At 41.7% G+C, this 27330-nt stretch overlaps 1 protein-coding gene across 5 annotated transcripts in view; it reads right to left on the bottom strand.

The window, feature by feature from the left end:
- Positions 1-27330, bottom strand: part of dennd5a (DENN/MADD domain containing 5A) — a 367813-nt gene that overhangs the window by 138082 nt on the left and 202401 nt on the right. For 3 of the 5 annotated variants that reach the window (XM_078549185.1, XM_078549186.1, XM_078549188.1), the window contains 5 exons: positions 12658-12808; positions 10451-10544; positions 8889-8996; positions 2685-2816; positions 2004-2156 (listed from right to left, as the gene is read on the bottom strand). In XM_078549185.1, the coding sequence (XP_078405311.1) occupies positions 2004-2156; positions 2685-2816; positions 8889-8996; positions 10451-10544; positions 12658-12808 (638 nt within the window). The remainder of the gene's footprint in view (positions 1-2003; positions 2157-2684; positions 2817-8888; positions 8997-10450; positions 10545-12657; positions 12809-27330) is intronic. The other 2 variants (XM_078549187.1, XM_078549189.1) reach the window with 1 other exon arrangement.

Genomic DNA, 27330 nt, shown 5'->3' with positions numbered 1-27330 from the left:
GCATTCAAGAGAATTTTCTACATGTTTCCAGTCCAATGAGGAAGGAGACAATGCTGGTCTGGTTTTGGGAATGAGGTGGGACAAGTGGATCAAGTGTCGGTATGGAAACAGTATTATAAGGTTTAGGTTCACTGTGTAAAGTGACAAAGAGCAATCTAGAGTTAAAATAGTTAACTGGGGGAAGAGTCAATCACAATGGGGTGAAAAAGGATCTGGTCCTGGTAAATTGCCATCAAAGACTGGCAGGCAAAACTATAATTTAACAATAGGCAGCTGCCATTAAAAAGGAGATAGTTTAGGTACAGTTGAGATACATTTCCACAAGGGGCAAAGGTAGGACGGACAAAGCCAGAACCCTCTAGATGACGAAAGATATAGAGAGTAAGGTGAAGCAAGAAAAGGATGTGTATGACAGATGTCAGGTGGATAATATAAGTGAGAACCAGCCTGAATATAGAAAGTTCAGAGGGGAAACAAAAAAAGAAATAAGAGCAACAAAGAGAGAGTATGAGCAGAGACTGGCAGCCAACATAAAAAAGGAATCCAAAAATCTTTTATAGGCATATAAATAATAAAAGTGGCGATTAAAGGAAGAGTAAGGCCAATTAGGGACCAAAAACGGGGTTTATGCATGGAGGCTGGGGCATGGCTGAGGTACTAAATCGCCACTTCGCATCTGTCTTTTGCAAAGAAGAAGACGCTGCCAAAGTCACAATGAAAGAAGAGATAATTCAATGGCTAACAACTGATAAAGAGGGGCATAAGAAAGGCTGACTATACTTAAGCTGGTACCACCAGGAATGGACAGATGTATCCAAAGATACTGACAGAACTAAGGGTGGAAATTGGAGAGACACTGGCCATAATCTCCCAATTCTCCATAGAAACCTGGGTGGTGTCAAAGGATTGGAGAATTGCAAATGTTGTTACACCCTTGCTCAAAAAAAGGGTGTAAGGATAACCCCAGCAACTACAGGCCAATAAGTTTAATCTCAATGGAAGGAAAGCTTTCAGAAATGATAATCTGGAAGAAAAGTTAAGTCTCTTGGACAAATATGGGCTAATAATGGAAAGTCAGCATGGATTTATTGGAGGCAAATTGTGCTCAACTTGGTTGAGCTTTTTGATGAGGTCACAGAAAGAGTTGATGAGGGTATGCAGTTGATGTGGTCTACATGGATTTACAAAAGGCATTTAATACATGCCACATAATAGGCTTGGGGCAAAGTGAAGCCCATGAAATTAAAGGGCCACCAGCTACATGGATACAAGGCTAAGTGACAGGTTACAGAGAGTGGTGGTGAATGTTTTTTTTTGAACTGGAGGACAAATCGTTGAAGATGGCAGGGAAGGTTGACAAAGCAGTTAAAAAGTATACAGGGTCCTGGGTTTTAAAAGTAGAGGAATAGAGTAGAAAGTAAGGAGGTTAAGGTGAACCTTTATAAAACACTACTTCAGCCTCAACTTAAGTAGTGTGTCCAATTCTGGGCACCACATTTTAGGTAGGATGTGAAGGTATTGGAGAGGGTGCAGAAAAGATTCACAAGATTAATGCCCAGGATGAGAGACTTCTGTTATATGGATAGATTGGTGAAGCTGGGGCTGTTCTCTTTGTACAAAAGAAGGTTGATGGATGTTTTCAAATTGTGTAGATAGAGTAGATAGGGAGAAACTGTTCCCATTAATGATAAGGTCAAGAACCAGAGTACACCAATTTAAGGTGATTGGCAAATGAACCAGAGGCAACATGAAGAAGGGCCTTATTTTGTGGTTAGGATCTAGGATGCACTGTCTGAGAGTGTGATGGAGGCAGATTCAACTGTGGCTTTCTAAAGGAAATTGGATAAATGTCTGAAGAGAAAAAATCTGCAGGGCTATGGGGAAAAGGCAGGGAATGGTAGCTGAGCAGCTGTTACAGAGAGCCAGCACGGATACAGCGGCCCAAAGGTGCTCTAATCATTTTATGATTCCATAAATCCCTCAGATGTACCTTGGTTACTTACCTGTTTGACCTGTAGGCCATGACTCCATATTCTTTCTAACAAATCACAGAGACTGGCAATCAGTGTATTCTCTTCCACTCCTGTGATAGTCACCTCACCGTGACCCAGTTCCACTGCTTCTCGCCCCATTTTCTCTACCAACATGCGCTTAGTCTGCAAAAAATACATTTGTGGATTCATAAGCACATCCAAAAATAAACAATGACTCAGAATTATAATATTGGCCTTTTAGAAAAAAAATGAGAGCTTCTTATTAGCTTTGTGAGCAGGTGCACCACCTGGTATAGTATAAAATTATGCTGACAAGGATGATCCCAGGTTTGGTTTCTGGCCTGTGCTTAGTTAGCCGATTGCATCAAGGTAAACAGTTCGAGTTTTGGAAACAATTGGCCTGAATGTTTCTGGATTGAGGAACGGGAAGGACACAAAAAAGCCAGCCACCTTTTCTTTCCTGTTTCCAGTGGCAGCTGCTGAAAGATGCCAGCAAGCTTAGACAAGGTTGAGCTTGGCTGGAGTAACCAACATGTTCAACTAATATAACAATCAAAGTATAGACTTAGACATAAAAATAGGAACTTTGGAGAGCTCCCAAAAGGCTGCTAGTGGGTGTGGCACAATACCCCCAGCCACAGGCAGTGTTTTCAGGAAGGGATGGGGAAAAACTACATAGAACAAAAGTACCTTATTACGACATTCCTTCAACAGGCCCTCAACAAATTTCCAGTTGGTATGTGCAATTACTGATGGAGACAGGTTGGACAACTTAGGCTGACGCATGCCCGTTCCAAGATTCCGAGCTTCTTGTATGTATTTCTTCAATTGGAGAAACAGAAGAACAAATATTGTTTTTAGTTATCAGAAAGTGCATGTACAAAACAACGTGCATTCAACTTCAACAGGTCATCATGTACAAATAGGTTTGAGGGGATTTCTATGTTGGGAGAGGGAGGCTTAAATTTTTTTTAAATGATTGATGAGTAGATAAGGATAACAAACTAGCGAAAAACTATGTTTTAAAACCAGAATGCAAATACTTTACATTATAAACTGAAATTTTATATGAGCATATTATGTTCAAGTCAATTAACAACAACAAGGGCAGGATTTTATGTCCCCCGGGCGGGCGGACACGCGCCTGATCTGATCAGGCGTAAAATAGCACATGATGACGTCGGGTGAGCATCCCAACATCATCGAGCATTCGTACAATATTTCAGTCGGCGGGCACGCACACGAGTTGGCAGTGCGCCCACCAACAATTAAGAGGTCTATTAAAGCCATTAAAGTTTCAATTAACTGCCATTTATCGCTGCCCATTCAACCTTATGGTTAGCGGGCGGGCGAATCAGCCAGGCGGCCTTTGGGTTTTTTAGGAAGCTTCATCCACGGGCAGGATGAGGCTTCCAACATTAATTTTTTTTTAAATGTTTTGACAAAATTTTTATTATGTTTATGTTCATGTGAGAGTCCTAGGTAGGGACATTTTTTTCCAATTTTCAAAAGCTTTATTTTGGATTTTAAAAGTCTTCAGCTCCCTGAGGCAGATCCCTGCCTTCAGGGTGCTTTCACTGCACATCCCCCGCGCATACACAGACTTTTGCGCTCGGACTCCTCCTGCCCCCATCCCAGCAGCACTGAGATTCTCAGCGTACCTTTTACGCTGGCTGGTCATTAATTGGCCAGCCAGCATGAAATCGCAGTTGGGGGCCGATGCAGGCAGTGGGCCGTTTCACGGCCACTCCTGGGCCCGTCCGCCCGACAACCTGAAAATCCTACCCTGAATGTGTACAAGAATGGCATTCAGAAAAAAGCTTCAGATATAGCGACAAGGAATTTTAACCTCCCACTGAAGAGAAATACCAGAACTAATTTTGCTATAACCTTCAATATTGCAGTTGAACTCTCCCACATATGGGGCTGAATTTTGCCATCGGCGAGCAGGGGGCGGAGCCTGCTCGCCGACTTGTAAAATGACGCGGGATGATGTCGGGGGGAACCCCCAATGTCATTCCACCCCATTTAAATTTTGAGGAAGGCGGGGGCACAGCAAAATCAGCTGTGCGCCCGCCGACCTGTCAATGGCCAAATGAGGCCAATGACAGGATCATTAAAACAATTAAAGGACCTGCCCATCCAACCTTAAGGTTGGCGGGCAGGCCAGTGGCCCCGGCGGGCAATAGAGAAAACATGAAACCTCATCCACCAGCGGGATGAGGTTTCATGTATGGTTTTAAACAGTTTAATAAAATTTTAGTGTAATTCATGAACATGTCCCATCTCATGTGACATTGTCACATGAGAGGGACATGTTAAGGATTTTTTTTTTCTATTTTTAATGTTTATAAAAGTGTCAGCAATCTCCCTGAGGCAGCACTTAGCCTCAGGGAGATGTGCGCTCTTTCGTGCGTATGCACAAAAGAGCACACTCTCGATTTTGGGGAATACCCCCCGCCTGCACAGGGAGCACATAGCGCTTCCCGGCGGACGTCACGCTGGGCAGGCCTTAATTGGCCCTCCCACATAAAATGGCGGCGGGGCCCGCTTCTCCAGCGGGGATCGGCTCCCTGCCCGCCGGAGATTCGGTCGGGTCCGCCCGCCCAGCAGGCAGAAAATTCTGCCCATGTTGTAATTTCAAGTGTGCTATTGTACATATTGACCCATTTCCCCAAAAAGCCTTTAGAACACATGTATTGACAACATACATAGGGAAGAACAAATATTTTCAGCTATGGGCAGCTGTATATGTAAAAATGACTGGGCTCTCTTGACACGTTTGTGTGGAGTGGGTTTTTGCATTTTGTCAAACTGCTGGAAATATAAATCCTATCCATCAGATCCTAAATTCTAAAACAAAGAGATCTGAAATTTCTTTAAAAAAAACAAAATTAATTCAAGAAACTCCATTTAATCGCTTGGGCCTAGCTTTAGATCCATTAGTAAGTAATGATAGTTTCTCCTCCCTTTGACAGCAGGGGTCTGATATGAAATAAGTTTCCACGGGTTTCCAAAGGGTTTAGAGCACCACAGCATTAAAAAAAAAGATTACGCCTGTAACACAGCACAAATAAGCAAACTTACTTAAAGTCAAGGAGAACCAGTTCAGGAATTGGAAGATTTTACACTATACAGCTAAGGAACTTAACTCTGCATTGAAAGTTCCTTAGGTTAAAAAGCCTGAAAACTCTTGTTAGCTTGTTGCTATGGTTTTCTTTGCACTAACTGCAGTGCTGTCCAATAGGATAGCTTTGGTGCTGAAGTATATGGATATATGGATTTGCTGCTGTTCTATTTCATTCATTATTTAAAAAATAATCTAACTGTTAAAAATTCAGAGAATTAGTTCAAGTTAACCATGCCCGCTGTTCATACAGTTTAAGAATTTTACATGCCTTGATTATGGCACTGAATCAAGCCATTCAATTTACGCCAGTGGTTGTGCTCCATACAAGCTTCCTCCCATGCTATTTACTTCATCTCAGATCAGTACTAGGCTCAGTATCACATAGGTAAATATTTTCAATGACACCATAAACAATCCTGGAAGCATTTTATAAAAAATAAATTCATTATTAATTCTGTTAGGAAAATTATTGCATTGGTCTTAAGGTTAAGTATTTTATGGTCTTTTTTAACATAAACTCAGCATCAAGGTGAGCAATCCAACACATATGTAAACATTTGACAGTTATAATTTGTCATAAACTTTTGGGGTCAATTTAGGTACTTCTCCCACTCTCCAACTAAACTTAACAACCAGAGAAAGTGACTTGTAAAATCTACTAATAATTTTGTTTTTAATTAATGGCCTGCATTGAGTTAGCTGATCAGGGTGCCAGTTAGGGTGCTGTAACTGGCTTCAGTGCTCCTGGGGTGGACAATGTGTGAATGTAGGTTAGGAAAAATAAGATAAAACAGACATACTTCCCACTCCTGATCATTATCCAGTTACTTGAGGAAAGTTCCAAGGGTGCAGCTTGGTTATGATACCTTCCATAATCATCTCCATTAACTCTACTGTTCTGCCTCACACATAAAGAGCAACCACTTAAGAAAGGAACCAAAAGTCTGGAACCTTCCTGGTGTCATTTACTGGTTGCCTTTTTAACAGTCAAATTCATGCATCTGTTTAAATATCTTCACAAGAAATGGAACAAAAACTCTTTCCCGACCCCCATTCCTAACTCCAGGTTAACTTCTTTAGCTCCAAATCAAGAATGTAATTATACAGACCCTACAGGACATTCTAGTTTGAAAATCCATTTCTTTCTTTGCTTTGGAAGCTTAACTGCAAGTTGCGAAATACTAAAAATTCAACTCAATGGAACTCAATTTTGGTCAACTTAATTGATTTTTCAGACATAGGGCTGGATTTTTGTGCAGACAGGCTAACTCTGGAGGCCTTTAAAAGTAGTGGGCGGGACCCAATTCCAGCATTCCCATCCCCATTCCCAGCACCGGCAATTTTCACTGGTCCAGGATAAGGATGCGGCTAACAAGCCCACACCCTGCACTCTTGATTTGGCCAGTTGCATTGCAGGTTTAGGCATCTCACACCCCACCAGCCCCCCACCTCCTCTGCAATTTTCATGGAGTCAGGCGGCAATCCCTCAGAGGAGTTGTGAGCCATACTCTGGATTCAGGAATTTTTTGAAGGGTATATTTAAAAGGCCTTACCCATGCCCTCGCCTTGCACCCCATGCGCCCTCCATTGTCTTCCATGCCACCTGCATGCCTTCTCCATCCTCCATGCCCACTCATACAGTATGCATTATAGAAACGATGAGCCATAATAACAATGGCAAGTCTTCCAATGCACTTAAAAAACCTCAAAAATATCCTTTGAAAAAAACTGCTGCTCTTATAACCTTATAGAAGTGTCAATCAGACAGTGCCATTATAGTATCAATAACAGAGGCTTTACATCACTTCACACCTCAATCTCATGAAAATAAACATCCAGGCATTGAAAAAAACAGATCAAAGAAAGAATAACTTATTATATCATAAAGATGTCAATCAATCAAAGCAAACACTCCACTTCAGCCTGTGAAAACAGATCCCTGCTGAGCTAATCCATTAGCCATTCTTGGAGCTCAGCCAAACATTCCTAACAAGGCCATTTGGTGATCTGCTTCTGTTGATACAGAAGATCTGCAGTTTTTTTTCCAAAGGATATTTTTTGGTTTTGTAAGTGCCTTTCAAGACTTGCCATTATTATTGTATGGCTCATTTGTTCTATTGGTTGAGTGGGCATGGTAGATACAGCAGGGCCATTGAGTGGCATGGGGGGATGAAGGAAGCATGGGGAGTGGTGGGGGCATGAAGGACTGTGAGGGGTGAGGGCAAGAGAGCCTAACAGCCTTTAATAATGAAGCTCCAGAAAACTGAGACAGGCCTTCTAACCAGTCCACCTCACACTCGCCCACTTCCATTGGCTATATCCAAACTGCTTCCCGCATCAGCAGGTCTCAATTCAATCCGCCTCTGCCGCCCCAGAGAGAAAATAGTGCATGGCCGGGGGGGGCGGGGGGGGCGGGGGGGGGGTGGCATTTATATAGAGACGGGTCTGCCTTCTTTGATAGTGAAAACCCAGCCCATAGATTCAATTTAGTTGCTAGGTATTGCTGATAATTTACTATATGTTTGCTGTATGAAACATGCCAAGTCAAAGGTCCTCTGAAATGAAACAAACACATGCAATTCTTCAATTTTATCAGAGCAAAGGACTGCTTCACACCTCCCCTGAAAACTGGAGGCACACTGTTTTCCAAGTTCTGCCCTTTCAGCTCTGACAACCAGACATGGATTCTGTTCAGGAAAAGAGGACACCTAAGTATAAATGTCTCGTAGATTGTTATGTAAAGGAATGTTTGACAAGGCAGTTTAATCAATGCTATGAGTTGTCAGATGCCCCCACCCCTCACACCCCTTCACGACCCCTGCCATTCCCCATGTCTCCTCCATCCCCCCATGCCACTCAGTGGCCCTGCTGTATCTACCATGCCTTCTCAACCAACAGAACAAACGATTCCATTTCTCAGCAGCACTATTCCTCATCTTGAGGCTATTACAGCATTTTGTTGACTGCAGAGACACAGTTCTCTCATTGCCACCACATCCTCAACACTGAACTTCATACAATTACTAGAAATTAGAACACAGAATCAGGCCGTTTGACCCAACAAGTCTATGGGGCACTTACGTTCCCCATGAGCAGTAGCCCTAATGTCATATGCATGTTTTGTTACCTACATGCAGACCCACTTTTTAATTCCATACATTTTAGAACCTGCCATCCATGAAATATGTCCTCCTTTTGCCCTGTAAATGCACTCAGTTTATTGTGTCAGAATGCTCATGCTCACATACAAACATATGAAAATGACTGGCAAGAAAAGACCAGTTGGTCCATCATGGCTGCCCCATTGTTTCACATACTGGCAAGCATTTTGACACATGGAAAGACCTCAGCATTGCTTCCCAAGTCCACTATAATATTTGGAGGCTAATAGAATTTTTTTATTTTACAGGGGCATTGGGAACAAGTTTTTTTAAATCATTTATATTGTCACCATTGCCTCCATCAACCTCTGTCTAGGTCATCCTCTAATGGATCTACAGAACAGCAGAAGCAAATTGCAATAAAAATGCTCAAAAATGGCCTCCAAAGGTTCTTTTATCTCTCTTTCAAGTTTTATGTATAATGTAAGAGTGCCTTTAATAACCAAAACATACAAACAAAAAAGCAGTCACATCTCAACATTGCAAACATTATAACTAATGGATTTGCTAAAGTTCTGAAGGTTGCACAGGGTGTGTGAAATGACCAGGAACATTCATAAAGGTGCTACTTGACTGAGCAGCAGGTGAGCCCCTATAACGTACCAAATAAAACTCAGACACAGATTTTACAGAGGTCCTAGTAGTCTGGTTATGCCTGTCCAAGTTGAAATACAATACGATCTCCAGTTCAGGCATCAGACAATCCACATACTGACGAGACAGGAATCATGCGATCGAGATACGGTGAGACAGACAAACAACCAAAGTATCAAAAGGAAAAGAAATAAAGCAACACAGACAAATGTTCAACCTTATAAAGACAAACAGATAGAAAAAGAGCATGAAAGGAAATCATCACAGAAAGCAACAAAAACAGAAAAAGTTACATAATAAGAAAAAGTAAAACTGAAATCAGATAAAGAATTTTCAAAACAAAAACTGTACACTGGCTGCTGTTTGCAATAGTTAGACATTTAAACATATAGTACTTTCAATTACTGCACCCTAGGGGTGTTCTTGTACTGCCATTTGAACACAATCAAGCCCAAAAAAGGTAACCATTTGCACATTTCTAGTCTTGTTATCCCACCATTCAACAATCCACTAGCCCCAAATGATAGAAAAGGTAAGTCTCTGTACCTACACTTCAATCTGTTGGGAAGATGATACCTCTAATTAAGGGATCTGAAATGGACTACCTGAAAGGATGATATGAGGCAAATTCAATTGTGGCTTTCAAAAGAAAATTGGATAAGTACCTGAAGGGAAAAAAATGCAGGGTGACAGGGAGAGGGCTGGATTATGGGTCTAGCTAAATTGCTCTTGCAGAAAGTCAGCACAGATTTGATGATCGAATGGCCTCATAATGTACAATAACTGTTCTATGATTTTATGACTAAGGGCCCAATTTTTACTTTGTCCAAGGGAATGGGTTTTAAGTGAGTTAAAATTCCACACCAACACAAGGTAAGATTTTAAACCTGTACAGTATTTTCTCTAAAATCCTTTTCAAGATGGCTCTCCAAGTAACAGTAAAATGGAATGTTACTTATACAAAATGATTGCATCTTCCTGCAAACCTTTATTACTTTACCATATTGTAAATGTCTGTGCTGAATTAATATTCTTATTAATTAATTAGAGTTCCTCACTATATTCAGTTCTCTGAACTGTTTCACTAATTTAATGATTTAGTGGGCTTTTTAAAGTTTGCATGTACGATTGAATTAGAACAAAATTGCCCACTCAATATTTCTACATTGTAAGTGTCTTGTAAGCCTCTTCAATGGGAGCATAATGTTTCATTATTCTCAAGGTAATGGAATGCACAAATTTACTTTGAATACAGCCAACACAGAAGGGGAACAAGGGTGAAAACCCTTGCAAGCAAATTAACTAGTATACTAAAAATAGCATATGAAGCAAACTGAATCCCTTTAAAGTCCAAGCAAGGATAGACTGCTTCTGCTCATTTTATGCCCCATCATTTAATATTTCTGAAAATACCACAAGCAATCAGAAGCTCATCAATCAACCTCCTTTATTGAATAGTGCAGTAGGTACATGCTACATGGCAATAAAGTCTGAATCATTAAATTTTTCTTTTAAAAATGGCAATTATTGTCAGAAAATCTAAATAAATTACTGCAAATGAAATTACTGACCTCCCTTTGATCATTATCCAGGTGCAGGTGTTCTGTGTGTTGCTTTTGCCTGTCCTTTCGTCTCCACTGAGCTGGGGCACTCCGCTTTACCCACCTTAAAGAGAGTAAACACATTATAACAGTACTATGGGATAAGCAATTGCATATTTACTTTCCCGATTACTGCCATATCCCCCACTGTATAATAATCCAAAAAAAGCCACTTCAATAGGATGACTGCTCTTGGACTCTGATGACATTGTTTCAAAAAACAAAATAGCGAACATTGTGTGGCGTACCTCAAGGCCACACGACAGCTGCTGGAAAGCAGCTGTTACAGACAGGAGGGGGATTAATTTAAACAGCCTTGATTTCTCTTCTGTCCACCCATCCGTAAACAGAAAGATGTTTTTGATTTCTGATTTCCCCCTTTATAAGTGGTGGCATGTTTTCCCCAACCCTTCAGTTTGGGATGATCCAATCCTCTATTAATAATCCCACAGCAAACTTGAGGTAAAGTAAAACACAGACACAAAACGCAATAAGGGGGTTCCCAACATCCGCCCCTTTTACACACAAGAAAGAAAGGGGTACAGGGCAAGACCACGATAAAATTACAAGTTACAGTTTCACGTGAGTCCAGACTCCAGAATCAAGTTCAGTGGTATATTCCTTCAGAGGTTAGCAGGCTGAAACTTTTGCAGGGTGATCCGACTCTCCAGATGTGAGGATTTTCATGATGGGAGAAGGCATGTCGAGATGAATTAGCCTTGAAGGTACAGATACAGCAGTTCCAATGTTCTAGTGGTTCACAGTGTAGGTGAGGGCCAGGCAATTTGCCTGGACAGAGTTCTTGCTGCTGCTACCTGTTTGATGGTAAAATGGTAGACTGTCTGGGTTCAGTTCCACACGGCAATATTATTAGGATCTAGCACCTTGGGGGAGGTCATGTGACATACCTCCCACTTCTTCTCCTGGGCGTTGGACAAAGGATGTATTTTTCCAGGTCTGAAATGTTGAGGTGTATAAAAGAGGTGCCAGGGTCCCTTTTGTCCTTTGCAGACATACTGTCTCCATTGGCCAGAGCTCTGCCTCAGAAATGTAAATGGATTTGGTGCATTTCTTTGGAATTTGATTGTTGGCAGTCACAGAGGGCACTTGCACATCTTTAAAGATAATGAGGGCCCTGCTGATTTCTGAAGGTTAGAAATTCCTCCGGTATGAGTCATGGCTAGTCAGGGTAAAGCCTTGACCATTTATAAAATAAAAATAATAATTTTATAAAGTAGCCAGGTTGACATATATACATTTTCCTTCCTGTCTTCTGGCTGGGACACAGCACTTGGACCAGGCAATGGCTTTAGAGCCAAAGACAAACCCCAAGCACCTGAAAAATTTAGCTGGTGCATTTCCAGTCACATAAGGCAATTATCTGGATAAATTAAATAAATTAGTAATGTTTTTACATGTTTTCTATGTAATAAGTTGTAAATTATTGTACAATTGGCTGCAGAAGACCAACCAAAATGGCAGCCAAAACGTGATTACATAAAATATGCAAGTGATTTCATTGATCTCTTGCTTTGACCATAAAGGTCAATAAAGATCAGCAAAGATCAGGAAAGCCATAGGGTCCGCCTACCTCATTCGTCCTTCCATACACTTAGTTTATCCTTTCACAGTAGGTTTTGCTGACTAGTGAATCAGAATTGACTGTTTTCATACATCCTGAGTATTCTTCCATTGCATGTTTATGCCTGTCTTTCCTATGTTCAATTGATATGCTACTTATCTGTTCAGTTCTGAATGTTGTTTCATGGAGATGAAATTTGAGTCAATCAACTGTAAGGCTAATGCAATATTTCGTATATCAATTATGATATAGGAATGGTGAAAAACAAAACTAGGTAGATTATCAATCAGCAATGGGCACAAAGGTATATTGATCACTTTAGGGTCTTATAGAACATAAGAAATAGGAGCAGGAGTAGGCTCTTCGACTCTTCGAGCTTGCTCCACCAATCAATACAATTCAATAGTGATTTCTGTCACAATTGTAATGTGCAGCCATAAAAGAACACATTTTTAAAAATGTTACATGCTTGTATTGCTTCATGATAGGTTTCTGTCTAATTGAACTGAATCAGAGGAGGGTGCACTGTAGATAGAAGAGCAGGACAATGTAACTGAGCAGCCCATGTACACTAGGAGACACCAGAGTTACTCACTTGTTACTAGCTGGTGAAGAGGAAAGTACATCTGACTGCAGTTTGGGAAAGAATCCAGATTCATATTTTCCCTGGCCAATCTTCATATCCAGCAGGTGAGGGTGTACAGCAGTGTGGTCAATTTTTGCAAGTCTTTGCTCAATGGCCTTCTCTGCAGAACACAAATCATTTTCATGATTGAGAATTTAAGTAAATCATAATGCTGGCACAAAAAAAATTGAAAAAAATGTTGTGTCCAGTAGGCAATAGCAAAAAATTAAACACTTCAAAGATCGGCAGAATTTTATTGAATCATAGCATAGGCAATGCAATTACTGTAAAGTTCCAACACAAATACCATGCAATTATGTTCTCACCAGGTTTTATTAATTCAAAATTCACCACAATAATTTCCATTTTTGATACAGCAAAGCTAATTATTAAGAGTGGATTATCCATGCAGGGATGAAGTGAATGTCATTTGTGATTTGCTTGCTTTGGACCTTTTATATGACATCCCTTCAACAAGTGTGACAACAGGCAATGTTGGAATATTAATGCCCCAAAGTTGTGTCCTATGGAAAATGATTTTGAAAAATGTTAAGCTCCTAAATAGGTAGATGTCCTGCATGATGCAGTACTGAGTCATACAGATCAGAATGATCACAGGTTTAATCCTGGTATATGATCTCAACCAGTGCAGCAGTGGAGATGCTACATTTGATCCTAGTAGCATGGGAAGAAAGGGGATGTGTTGTAAGATGGAACAAGCAACGGGAGCAGGAAGAGAAATGGAAGGGGGAAAGAAGGTGAGAGGGCAAGTAGCAAGAAGGGAAAGGTGGCAAGATAGGAGATAGGGGAATAAAAGAAAGGAGGAAAATAGATGGAATCACGCAATTGTTGAATGGTGCAACACAGAAGACGGCCATACGGCCCATCGTGTCTATATTGGCTTTGTGCAAGAGCAACTTAGCTAGTCCCACCGCTCTGCCCTTTCCCTGTAGCCCTGCAAATTGTTTCTCTTCAGGTAAATATCCAATTCTCTTTTGAAAGCAACAATTGAATTTGCCTCCACCACACTCCCAGGCAGTGCATTATAGATCCCAACAGCTCACTGAATTAAAAAAAAGTTTTCTCTCATCTTGCCATTAGTTCTTGTGCTATTCACCTTAAATGGGTGTCATCTGGTTCTCAACCCTACCACTAATGGGAACAGTTTCTCTCCATTTACTCAGTCTAGACCCATCGTGCTTTTGAATACCTCTATTGAATGCTAAAGAAATGGCCCTAGCCTCTCCAGTCTATCCACGTAACTGAAGTCCCTCATCCCTGGAACCATTCTCATAAATCTTTTCTGCACCCACTCTAAAGCCTTCACATTCTTCCTGAAGTGCAGTGCCAAGGGTTAGACAGAATACTTCAGTTGAGGCCGAATTAGTGCTTTATAAAGGTTCATTCTAACTTCCTTGATTTTGTACTCTTTGTCTCCATTGCCTTCAATTATAAAGCCCAGGAATCCATAAGCCTTTTTAACCACTTTCTCAGCCTGCCCTACTACCTTCATCACTTTGTGCACGGGTATCACAGAACTTTCTCTTCCCGCACCCACTTTAGAATTGTAAGCTTTAGGTTATATTGCCTCTCCCCACTCTTCCCACCAAAATGCATCAGTTTACATTTCTCTGCGTTAAATTTCATCTGCCATGGGTCAGCCCATTCCACCAGCTCGTCTCTGTCCTCTTGGAGTCTATCATTATATTGTTACCTCTGGTGCTCCCTCATTTCTTGGCCCCCTCCAATTTCTCATCTACATAGTGCCCTTCAGTAACATCATCCAAAAGCGCAGCATTAGCTTTTGCATATATACTGATGACACCCAGCTCTACCATACCACCATCTCTCTCAACTGTTGCTAAATTATCAGACTACTTATCGATGGTTAGGATCTCTTGGTCATTTTCATCAAACCAGTCACAATGTTTCGTGGGTAGGCAGGCCAAGGATCTATTTACAGGTGCTATTTGTGGTGGACTTATGGTTGATTATGACAACATGATGTTCTAGACGAAGAGATACAGGACTAATCACCAAACCTCAAGGAAAATGCAGTGATCCTACAGGCATCTGAAGGCAACGGTACAGCATAAAACCCATGACATAAACAACAAATGCTAGGTAAAAAGAGTGCGGAGATCCAAACACTCAACACCATACAAACATACAAATTAGTAAACCATTTGGCTCTGCCATTTAATAAGATCATGGCTGATCTGATTGTAGCCTCAAATCTACATTCTCACCTAATCCCAAACCCCTTTGACTCCCTTGTGTGAAGGAAATATAATTTTTTCCAATATTACTGTGGAATATTGTGAAGCAGGCTTGTGGGGGCTGTGTGTATGTTTGCATGTGTATGTAGCTTATTTAGTTAAACTGAAGACAGTCAGACTGCAAGGTTTAAATCATCAAAGAGTTAGGTGCAAAAGTGGGCATTTTGAAGTGGAAATGGACAAGCTAAGATGGGATACAAGTAAATAGGACATGAACAGTAATGTGCATTAGGAGATAAATGAGGAGTTGAATTTTTAGCTGTTGAATTTCAAAGAGAGAATAAAAGGAAGTTTTACCACTGTCAAAGATCATAAATGAATAAGGCAAAGTTATTAAGTTTATGTTTCCCAAAAGTAGTGACCATGAACACAACATGAAAGATTTTTATATTCTGGGAAAGGTAACTTCCAAGGAAAGTTAAGAACAATAGGTTTAAAGGTAAAAGAGAATGAAAACATATTTAAAAAAAGATTGAAAACTGTATGGTGTATGGCCATGTGAAATCTTGAAGAGTGCGCTGTGTAAAAACAGATCTGTGAAGGATGCAGCCTCTAGCCACCCCGTAGAAGTGCTTGGTTGTTCCTGAAGTCAAGGTTTTGTTACAAGCCTTGGATTTCCATTGTCGAGTGAGAGGGGAAAGGAGCCCTTTGAGATACCTCCCCTATAGCAACAGTGGGTGCCTTGCAGTAATATTACTGGATGTTTTATAAATTAAGAATCTATAGGGGCTGTTGCCTGGAAAAAGGTGTTTATTTGTGAGTCTAGCTAAGTAGAAATCTTTTAGGAAATGTTATAAGACTAAATGTAACTGTGTAACTGTAATCTTGTGTGTTTAAGTTTTCTTTTGTTAATAATTATTTTAATTTAATATTTAAAACCTCCAAAAGTGGTAGTGGAATCTTTATTTCTGACTTCAGTACACATACCTTCTCGTAATATATATACAAATTGCAAATCGTTGTGATAAATTGACCAAGTTTCCCTTTAGGGTTAGGTCAGCCCAGCAATTACCACCTGCCATAACACTTGTTAGTCAACAATTTATCTCCTGCTGTCTTATAAATATTCATTGACCCTGCCTCCACTGCTCTCTGGAAGAGTGTTCCAAAGACCCGCATCCCTCAGAGAAAAATGTTCTCCTCATCTCCAAACAGTGGCAACAGTGTGTACCACATACAAGATGCACTGTAGAAACTCACCAAGGCTCCTTAGGTAGCACCTTCCAAACCTATGATCACTACCATCTAGAAGGACAAGGGTAGCAGGTACATGGGAACACCATCACCTGGAAGTTTCCCTCCAAGCCACTCGCCATCCTGACTTGAAAATATATTGTTCCTTCACTGTTGCTGGGTCAAAATCCTGGGACTCCTTCCTAATATACACTACAGGGACTACAGCAGTTCAAGAAGGCAGCTCACCACCACCTTCTTAAGGGCAATTAGGGATGGGCAATAAATGCTGGCCTAGCCAGCGATGCCCACATCCCATAAATGAATAGAACAAAAATGGGCAACCCTTATTTTTTTTAAAAGTGCATTACCTAGTTCTAGTCTCTCCTACAAGGGGAAACATCTTTTCAGCATCCACCCTGTCACGTCCCCTCAGGGCCTTATATGATTCAATAAAATCGCCTCTCATTCTTCTAAACTCCAATGGATATAAGTCCAGCCTGTCCAACCTTTCCTTATAAGATAATCTGCACCCCCGACCTCCCCCCGCTCCGCATCCTAGGTGTCAGTCGAGTGAATCTTGCCTGAACTGCTTCTAATGCAATTATATCCTTTCTTAAATAAGGAGACTAAAACTGTACACAGTGCAGGTTATAGCCTCTTGATGTGGCCTCACCAACACCCTGTACAACTGTAGCAAAACATAGCTACTTATATATTCCAATCTCCTTGCAATAAATGACAACATCCCATTTGCCTTCCTAATCACTTGCTTTTCCAGCACACTAACTTTGCCTGAATTCATGTACCATGACACCCAGATCCCTCTGTGCCTCTGAGTTCTGCAATCTCTCTCCATTTAAATAATATGCTGCTTTTCTATTCTTCCTGCCAAAGTGGATAAATTCACATTTTCCCACATTATGCTCCATCTGCCAAATTTTTGTGCACTCACTTACCTATCCATATCCTTTTGCAGACTCCTTATGTCCTCTTCACAACTCACTTTCTTACCTATCTTTGTGCCATCAAATATTTGGCAACCATATATTCAGTCCCTTCATCAGGTCATTGATACAGATTGCAAGTAGCTGAGGTCCCAGCACTGATCCCTGTGCCACTCCACTCGTCACATCTTGGCAACCCCAAAATAACCCATTTATACCTACTCTGTTTCCTGTTAGCTAACCAATCCTCTATCCATGCCAAAATGTTACCGCCAACGCCACAAGGTCTTATTCTGTGTAGTAACCTTTGATGTGGCACCTTATCAAATGCCTTCTCGATATCTAAGTATAGCACATCCACATGTTCCCCTTTATCCATGTTGTCTGTTACTTCCTCAAAAAACTCCAATAAATTAGTCAAACATGATTTTGCATTCATAAAACCATGTTGACTCTGCCTGATTGCATTGAGGTTTTCCGAGTGACCCGCAATAACCCCCTTAATAATAGGTTCCAGCATTTTCCCAATGACAGATGTTAAGCTAGCTGGCCTGTAGTTTCCTACTTTCTGTCTCCCTCCTTTCTTCAATAGAGGCATCACATTCACTATTTGCCAATCTGATGGGACCTTTCCAGAATCTAGGGAATCTTGGAAAATTAAAACCAATGCATCTACTATTTCAGCAGCCACTTCTTTTAAGGCCCTAGGATGAAGTCTATCAGGACCTGGGGACTTGTCAGCTTTCAGTTCTAATAATTTGTTCAGTACCCTTTTCCTGCTGATTGTAATTATTTTAAATTCTTCCCTCCTTTTCACCTCCTGATTCACAATTATTTCTAGGATGTTATTTGTATCCTCTGCAGTGAAGACTGATGAAAAAACATCTGTTTAATTTATGTGCTATCTCCTTATTTTCCATTATTAATTCCCCAGACTCTCTCTTTAGAGGACCAATGCTCTCTTTACTTACTCTTTTCCTTTTACATATCTGTAGAAACTCTTACTATCTATTATCATATTTCTAGCTAGCTTTCTCTTGTACTCGAATTTCTCCCTCGTTATTAACCTTTTAGTCATTCTTAGCTGTTCCTCATTCTCCACTCAATCTTCTGACCTGCCACTCATCTTTGCAGAATTATATGCTTTTCCGTTCAATTTGATGCTTTCTTTAACTTCCCTAGTTAGCCACACACGGTGCGTCCTTCCCTTAGAGTCTTTCTTTCTCACTGAAATCTATCTTTTCTGAGTATTCTGAAATATCTCCTTAAATGTCTGCCATTGGTTCTCTACTGACCTATCCCTTAAACTTATCTGCCAACTTACTTTAGCTAGCTCTGCCTTCATGCCCTCAAAATTGCCCTTATTCAAGTTTAAAACACTAGTTTTAGATTCACCCTTCGCTTCTTCAAACGGAATGTGAAATTTAATCATATTATAATCACTTCTACCTAGGGGTGTTTTCACTATGAGGTCATTAATTAAGCCTGTCTCATTGCACAGTACCAAATCTAGTATAGCCTGCTCTTGGCTCTAGAATATGCTGCTTTAAGAAACTGTCCCAAAAACACACTTATGAAGCATCATCCAGGCTACCTTTGCCAATCTGATTCATCCAATATATATGTAGATTAAAATCACCCATGATTATCATTGTACCTTTCTCACAAGCCCCCATTATTTCATCCTATACACCCTATCCTATAGTGTGGTTACTGTTAGGGGACCGATAAACCACTTCCACAAGTAACTTCTTACCTTTACTATTTCCCATCTCTACCCAGACTGATTCTACATCTTGATCACCAGAGCTAAGGTCATCTCTCTCTCTCTCTCTCTCTATTGTACCAATGTCATTCTTTATTAACAGAGCTTCCTCTCCACTTTTCCTACCTTCCTGTCCTTCCTAAATGTCATGTATCCTTGAATATTCAGGTCCCAGTCTTTGTCATCTTGCAGCCATGTCTCTGTAATGGCTAACAGATCATACATATTGTTAGGAACTAAAGATAGTTCAAGTAAGTTATATTTGTATTTGTGGGTATCAGGAAAGAGTTTTGGTTTTAGTTTTAAGTTTGATTTGTGCTTCTGTTTTGATGTGTTAAGAAAGGGAGAACTTGAGTTTCAGATTCATTTTTAAAAATGCCTGCATTATAATTGGGTTCTACGACTCTTGAAGGGAGGGTTAAACCAAACACAAAATAGAAAAAGCTGTGCTGTTGCTTAGCAACAGAGGTCCAGAGAGAGAGAGGCCCACAGACAAAGAAACTGAAAACATTTGAGTTCAGTTGGTTATTCTGTTCTAAGGTGAAGGGAGCAGTTTAAGTCTCTTTCGAGCTGGACTTAACAGCAGGCTGCTGAGAAAAGTAAGTCTAAGAATCTTAAATGAGTCACTTTAAAGGTAAAGGGACAGTGAATGTCGAGTGAGTTCTGGATCTCATGGGAGATACCAAGTTGTCAGCAATCTACTGGAAGAAGGAATTGCAGGAAGCAGGTCCTAAAGGAAAAAGGGAAAGGTCCCAAGAACCCCTTTAAGTTAAGTCAAAGGACAAGGACAGGAATCCGGAAAAGGTCCTGTTAAGTGAAGTTAAGAGGAAGAAGCAGAGAAAGGCTCCAAGCTTAAAGGGAGAAAGCTGCAGGAAACAGACTTAAAGCAAAATAGGCTTACAAGAAGCAGAAGATCCAAGGAGACAGCTGAAGGTCTGGAGCTCTTTATTATGGGCATGTGAAGCAGTGGTGTTCTGTTGGCATAGCTGAGCATTTAAGAGAATGTGTGTGGAAAGCACAGCTTGAATGCACATGGCAATCCAGAGGGGAGGAACATGGGAAGGAGAGTTTGAAACCCTGGAGTTGGACCCTTGTGGAAGACGTCTGAGAGAAAGTGTCGGTTTGGGAGAAGATTCCAAAGCGGGTTCTTCGAGAGTGGAGATTGGAAACCCTCATTTGAAAGAGAGTTCAGTGAGACCGGTTGGCTCACAGTGTGACAAGCATCTGGGGGGAGTTGATGAGAGATCTATTTGGACTGGCATCTGTCACTTGGTTTCTTGGATTCAGAGGGCAGAATTTTACAAGTCGGCAATTGGGGGCGGGGCCCGCTCGTCGACATGTAAAATGATGCACAGTGACGTTGGGGGGGTACTCCGATATTTCGTTCGGCGAGCGCGCAACCAACTCCAGCACACGCCCGCCGAACGAAATATCACGATGGCGTGCAGTGACATCGGGCTGCACGCCCGACGTCATCACGTGTCATTTTACATGTTGGCGTGTCAGGCCCGCCCCCACACGCTGACTGAAAAATTTTGCCCCGTATATATCTGTAGAGGTATAGTTGTGGGTGAAAAACTGTTGTAATCTTTTCTTGTTTAATAAATGTTTTTTTTTGGTTAAAAGTTCATCAGCTGACTCCTGTGACTGTTCGTTGGCCGCCCTCCATGTTTCTAAACAAAAAATAAAAATTAGGATCTATCAAGCCGGTTCCCACCCTGGGATCTGGCTCGTCCAACTGTAACATAACAGGGATCAAAGTAATATTTAGTTCTATCTGAGCTGTCAATTCATCTGCTTTGTTATGAATGCTTTGTGCATTCTGACATTAGTTCTATCTTTTTACTATTTTTATAACCTCTAGCCTTATCTGGCTATTCTTAGGTTTGTACACTCTGTCCCTTCTTGCCACACTCTGATCATCATTTCTTTTATTGCTACCTCGGTCTCTTGCCTTGCCTTCTCGACTTAATTTATCACATCTTCTCAATCCTGATTCCTCACCCCCAATATTTAGTTTAAAGCCCTCTCTACCATATAACCACCAGAGCACTTGTCCCAGCATGGTTCAGGTGAAGACCGTCCCAAGCTCCCACTTTCTTCAGTACTGGTGCCAGTGCCCCACAAATCAAAACCCATTTCTATTTCAATCTGTGAGCCATGTGTTTAACTCGGTAATCTTATTTACCCTATGCCCATTTGCTCATGGCTCAGGTAATAATCCAGCGATTATTACCTCTGAGAATCTGTTTTTTAATACGACACTCCCTGCTCATACTCACTCAGCAGAACCTCTTTCCTAGTTCTACCTATGTCCTTGGTACCTACGTGGGCCACGACCACTCGATCCTCCCCTCCCCACTGCAAGGTCCTCACCAGCTCAGAGCAAAACCCCGGCACTGAGCAGGCAACAAAACTCTCAGCTGCAGAGAACTGTGTTTATACCCCTGACTATGCTATCCCCACCCGCTGCATGAATGGCTTTCTGTACCATGCTGCCATGGTCAGTTCGTTCACCGACCTTGCAGTACTCGCTTTCATCCATACAGGTTGCGAGAACCTCAAACTTGTTAGAGAGCTGCAAAGGCTGTCTTCCCTCCACTTCTACCTTCTGGGTCCCCATACCTGCCTCATTTGCACTCACACCCTCATGTCCCTGACCACTTACCAAATAAGAAGACCCTATCCTAAGGGATGTGACCGCCTCCTGGTATGAATTGTACAGCTAACTTTCACCCTCCCTGATGCATTGCAGTGTCTGCAGCTCGGCCTCCAGCCCAATGAATCTGAGCCGAAGTTCTTCAACCGCAGATACTGAATGCAGGCATGTTTGCCCTGGATCACATCGACACCTAGGAGCTCCCACGTCATACAGTTGCAACACATCACTTGCCCTGCCGCCTTTATTATGTGATAATTAATTTATTTTTTTACTTAATTAACTTATAATTAATAAACCCTACTATTCCGAATAAGCTTATTACCGCTAGTAAACATTACTAATGTTAATAAAGCTATACAATTACTGATAAATTACCTGAGTTTTGAAAGATAAATGAGCAAAGTACCAACCAATCACTTACCTGTTTCCCTGTGATGTCACTTTTTATTTTACTCCAAATGTGGTGGGCTCAAAGACTGGGCCCCCACCACAACTAGCTGATCCCTCCCCTCTCATGCTGTTTTGAACTTTATGCACAGTTTCTTGTGGGTTGTCAAGATGATTTGTGGCCCAAGTACTCAAGGGCCCACCCTGTTGGGAGCCAAGATGGAGGGGAGCTCAATAAGGACAGGGAGGCAGTGAGTGCTCACTGTAGAGAACGTTTTGAAGAACACCTCAACCGAGACTCTGTCTTCAACTTGAACATCCTCATCTCCATTCCACAAAATCCTGTCCCACTCAGGCTCAGTGCCACCCCAGTCCAAAGCAAAGGTGAAAAAGCTATTTGACAGCTGAAAAACAACAAAGCCTCTGAAGCAGATTGAATCCCTGCCAAAATTCTGAAAAACAGCAGAGATACACTCCTAGCACAACTGCGCAATCTCATATCCTTCATCTGGGAAGACGATGGGTGCATGCTGCAGGATCTCAGGGATGCTGTGATCGTGGCTATATTCAAGAAGGGAGACAAGTCCAACAGTGTCCCTGTTGTCTACCACAGGGAAGATCATTGCAAGGGTCCTCCTTAATCACCTCCACCCAGTGGCCAAAGAGCTCCTTCGGAGTTGCAGCGTGACTTTCACCCATCACGAGGCACTACAGACATGAAGTTCATTGAGTGGTAAATCCGAGAAAAATGCAAAGTACAGCACCAATCGCTGTAAGTGGCCTTCTGCGACCTCACAAAAGCCTCTGACTCTGTCAATCATGAAAGCTTGTAGAGTATCCTCAAATTTGGCTGCCCGGAGAAATTTATCACCATCCTCTGTCTACTCCACAATGACAAGCAAGTCATGATTCGCACCAGTGGAATCACCACAGACCCTATCTCAGTGAAGACTGGGATCAAATAAGGCTGTCTCAATGCACCAACCCTCGTTCCCCTGTTCCTCTTGGCAATACTGTACCTCACCTCCAGCAAACTACCCAGAGGCGTGGAAATAATTCATAGAACAGACAAGAAACTGTCCAACCTACAGAGCCTTCAATCCAAAACCAAAATCACTCCAACTTTAGTCACTGAACACCAGTATGCAGATGACATTGTGCACTCACTCAGAAACTGAGCTCCAAGTCATTATTGACTCCTTCATCAAAGCATATGAGAAAATGGGCCTTTCGCTAAATACTCAGAAAATAAAGGTCCTCTTCCAACTAGCTCCCATAACACAACACCTGCCCAATCGATTAAGATTAAACAGCAAGATCTTGGAAAATGTAGACCATATTCCACATCTTGGAAACCTCCTCTCGACGAAGGCAGACATAGACAACGAAATTCATCATCGCTTCCAATGTGCCTTCTCAGCCTTCGGACAACTGAGGAAATGAGTATTTGTGGACGAGGATCTCAAACCTGAGACAAAGGTCATGGTTTACCAGGAAGCAGTGATCCCTGCACTTCAGAGGCTTGGACAACTTACAGCAGGCGCCATAAAGCACTAGAGAAGTACCACCAACAGCGCCTTCTCAAGATCCTCCAAATTCAGTGGCAAGAAACAGCAGAGTCCTCTCCCAAGCCAACATGCCCAGTAACAAGGCACTAATCAATCAAACCAGCTCCACTGGGCAGGACATGCTGTTTGTATGCCTGACACCAGACTCCCATAGCAACTACTGTACTCTGCTGCAGCAGGAGACTTCCAGGAGGATGGTGGAAGCGTTTTGGGGATATCCTCAAAGCATCCCTGAGGTGGTCAAACATGCCCACCGACTCATGGGAGTCCCTGGCCTGTGACCAACCAAAATGGAGAACACACCAAAAACATTGAGATACTTCATTGGGAACACGCAGGGATGAAGCTGAGGCATCGGAGAGAACGCACAAACATCCAAACAACTCAACCACCCAACCCTTCTAACACCACATGCCCTGCATGTGGCAGAGTCTGCAGATCTTTGGACTTATCAGCCATTGCAGATCCCATCAAATTCGAGTAGAAGCAAGTCATCCTCGACCCCAAAGGACTGTGTAAGAAGGGGCTGGATGAGCAGAAATTTCTTCCAATTAAATACTGGGAGATTGAAGCCATTGTTTTTCACCCCTGCTCCAAACTCCTTCTCTAGCAACTGACCCCATCCGTCTCCCAGGGAATAGTCTGAGATTAAGCTCATCTGTTCACAACCTTGGTGTCACATTTGAAGCAGAGATGAGCTGCTGACCTCATATTTGCTTCATCACTAAGACTGCCTGTTTCCACCTCCGTAATATTGCGACTTGGGTCCTGCCTCAGCTCCTCTGCAACCTGAAACCCTCATTCATGTCTTTGTTACTGTTAGGCTTCACTATTCCAATATACTCTTGGCTGGTCTCCCACATTCCACCCTTTGTAAACTTGCGGTCTCCCGAAATTCTGCCGCTCATGTCTTAACTCGCAGCAAGACTCACTAATCTATCACTCATGCTCGCTGACTTATATTGGCTCCCAATGAAGCAAAATCTTGATGTAAAAATTCTCATTCTTGTTTTCAAATCCCTCCATGGTCTCACCTCTCCTTATCGCTGTAATCTCCTCCAGTCCCACAATTCTCCACAACTTCTGCACTCCTCTAATTCTGACCTCTTGGGCACACACGATTTTAATCGCTTCTCCAATAGTGGCCACATCTTCAGTAGCCTAGGCCCCAAGCTCTGGAATTCCTTCCCTAGGCCTTTCCACCTCTCTAGCTCACTTTCCTCCTTTTAGATGCTCCTTAAAACCTACCTCTGAGAATGTTTTTATGTCATCTGACCTAATATCTCCTTATGTGGCTCAGTGTCATATTTAGTTTTGTAATGTCTGTGAAGTGCTTTGGGACATTTTATTACGTTAAAAGCACTAGATTCTTTTTCTATATTCTTTCATAGGATGCGGGCATAGCTGCTAAGGTCAGCATTTGTTGCGCATCCCTAATTGCCCTTGAACTGAATGGCTTGCTTGGCAATTTCAGAGGAAAATTAAGAGTAATCCACATTGCTGTGGGTCTGGAGTCACATTTAGGCAGACCAGATGAGGATGACAAATTTTCTTCCCTGAACCAGATCAGTTTTTACAACCATCGATGATGGCTGTTATAGGTCATCATTACTGAGACTAGCTTTATATTCCAGGTTTATTAATTAAATTTAAATTCCACTATCTGTCATGGTGGGATTTGAACCCATGCCCCTCACAGCATTAGCCTGGGCCTCTGGATTACTAGTCCGGTGACATTACCACTACGCCTCCATCTCCTCCTAAATATAAACAAATATAAATATAAGTTGTTGTTGTTGTTTTCCTATCCTCACAGTTCACAATACAAGTTTTGCATCATCTGCAAATTTTGAAATTGTCACCTGTACATCAAATTCAAGTCTAAGTCATTAACATACATCAAGAAAAGCAGTGATCCTAGTACCAACTCCTGAGGAACCCTACTGTATATCTTCCTCCAGTTCAAAAAACACCCGTTCAGCATCACTCTTTGTTTCCTGTCATTCAGTAAACCTTGTATCCATGCAGCCACTCTCCCTCTTATTCCATGGACTTCATCCTTGGTTACAAGCCTATTATATCGTGTTTAATTAAACTCCTTCTGGAAGTCCATTAGACCACATTAACTGCATTACCCTCATCTACTCTCTCTGTAAGCTCACCAAAAAGCTCAGTCATGTTAGTTCAACACAATTTGCCTCTAATAAATCTGTGCTCATTTTCCTTAATTAATCCACATTAGTCCAGATGATAATTTCTAAAAGCATTCCCACTTCTGAGGCTAAACTAACTGGCATGCAGTTGCTGGGTTTATCCTTACATCCTTTTTTGAGCAAGGTGTAACATTTGTCATTCTTCAGTCCTATGGCACCACCCCTGCTTCTAAGGATGATTGGCAGATTGCGGATAGTACATTCGCAGTTTCCATCCTTACTTCCCACAGCATCCTCGGATGCATCCTGTCGAACCCCGATGACTTATCAACTTGAAGTACAACCAGTCTTTCTAAAACCTCCTCTTTTATCAAGTTAGCCTAACCAACTACCTCCTCTTTCACCATGACTTTGGCAGCAGCACCTTCCATGGTAAAGACAGATGCAAAGTATTCATTTTGTATCTCAGTCACGACCTGTCTCCAAGCATAAATCCACTTTTTGGTCCTAATTGGCCCCACCCCTCCTCCTACTTCTGTTTTACTATTTACATGACTACAGAAAGTTTTTGGATTCCCTTTAATTTTAGCTGCCATTCACTTCTCATATTCTTTCTTTGCCTCTAATTTCCTTTATCATTTCCCCTCTAAACTTTCTATATGCAGCTTGGTTCTTACTTGTACTATAAAAACTGAAATTTGTCAGATGCTCACTTTTTCTGTTTCATCTTGGCGATCTATCTCTTTCATCATCTGTGGAGTTCTGGCTTTGCTTGCCCTACCTTTACTTCTATGAGAATGTACCTTGACAATACTTGAACCACCTTCTCTTTAATGGCAGCCCATTGTTCTATTGCAGTTATGTCTGCCAATCCTTGATTCCAATTTGCTTGGGCCAAATATGTTCTCACCACACTGAAATTGACCCTCCTCCAATTAAGTATATTTTACTCTAGATTACTCCTTGAACTTTTCCATAGCTAACCTAAACCTTATGATACTATGATCACTGTTCCCCAAATGAGGAGGCAGTGGCATATGGTATTCTCACTAGACTAGTATTCTAGAGACCCAGGGTAATGCTCTGGGGACCAGGGTTCGAATCTCACCACGGCAGATTCCAGTAAAAATCTGGAATTAAAAGTCTGACGATGACCATGAAACCATTGTCGTAAACTCATCTGGTTCATTCATGCCCTTTAGGGAAGGAAGTCTGCTGTCTTTACCTAGTCTGGCCTACATGTCCAGACTCACAGCAATGTGGTTGACTCTTAAATGCCCTCTGAACAAGGGCAATTATGGACGAACAATAAATGCTGGCCTAGGCCATGAACGAATAAAAAAAAAAATGCTCCCCTACTGGGGAGATGAACCAGCCAGGTTCCCACTCCTGAGCCTTATGCATCAACTTGGGGCAGTTGGTAGCCGTCTCTGACCCAAATCAGAATTTTGAGAATTCAAGCCTCCAGCACATATACTGGGCCAACACTCTGGTGCACTACTGAGGCACTGACACATTGTCAGAAATGATATCAATTAGACAGTCTTTAAACTAGTTCCAATGGCTCAGGTGGATGCTAAAGGATCCTAAAGCACTTTTTAAAAGTTCTTTCTGGTACCAGCATTCTTCTCTCAATCATTGCTATCAGATTTATATTAATCACATTGTTGTTTGTAGAACTCAGCTGTGCATAAAACAGTTGCTGTATT

Source organism: Cetorhinus maximus, chromosome 9, assembly GCF_964194155.1.
Source record: "Cetorhinus maximus chromosome 9, sCetMax3.hap1.1, whole genome shotgun sequence".
NCBI lineage: Eukaryota > Metazoa > Chordata > Chondrichthyes > Lamniformes > Cetorhinidae > Cetorhinus > Cetorhinus maximus.
This window is presented reverse-complemented; position numbering and strand designations above follow the sequence as displayed.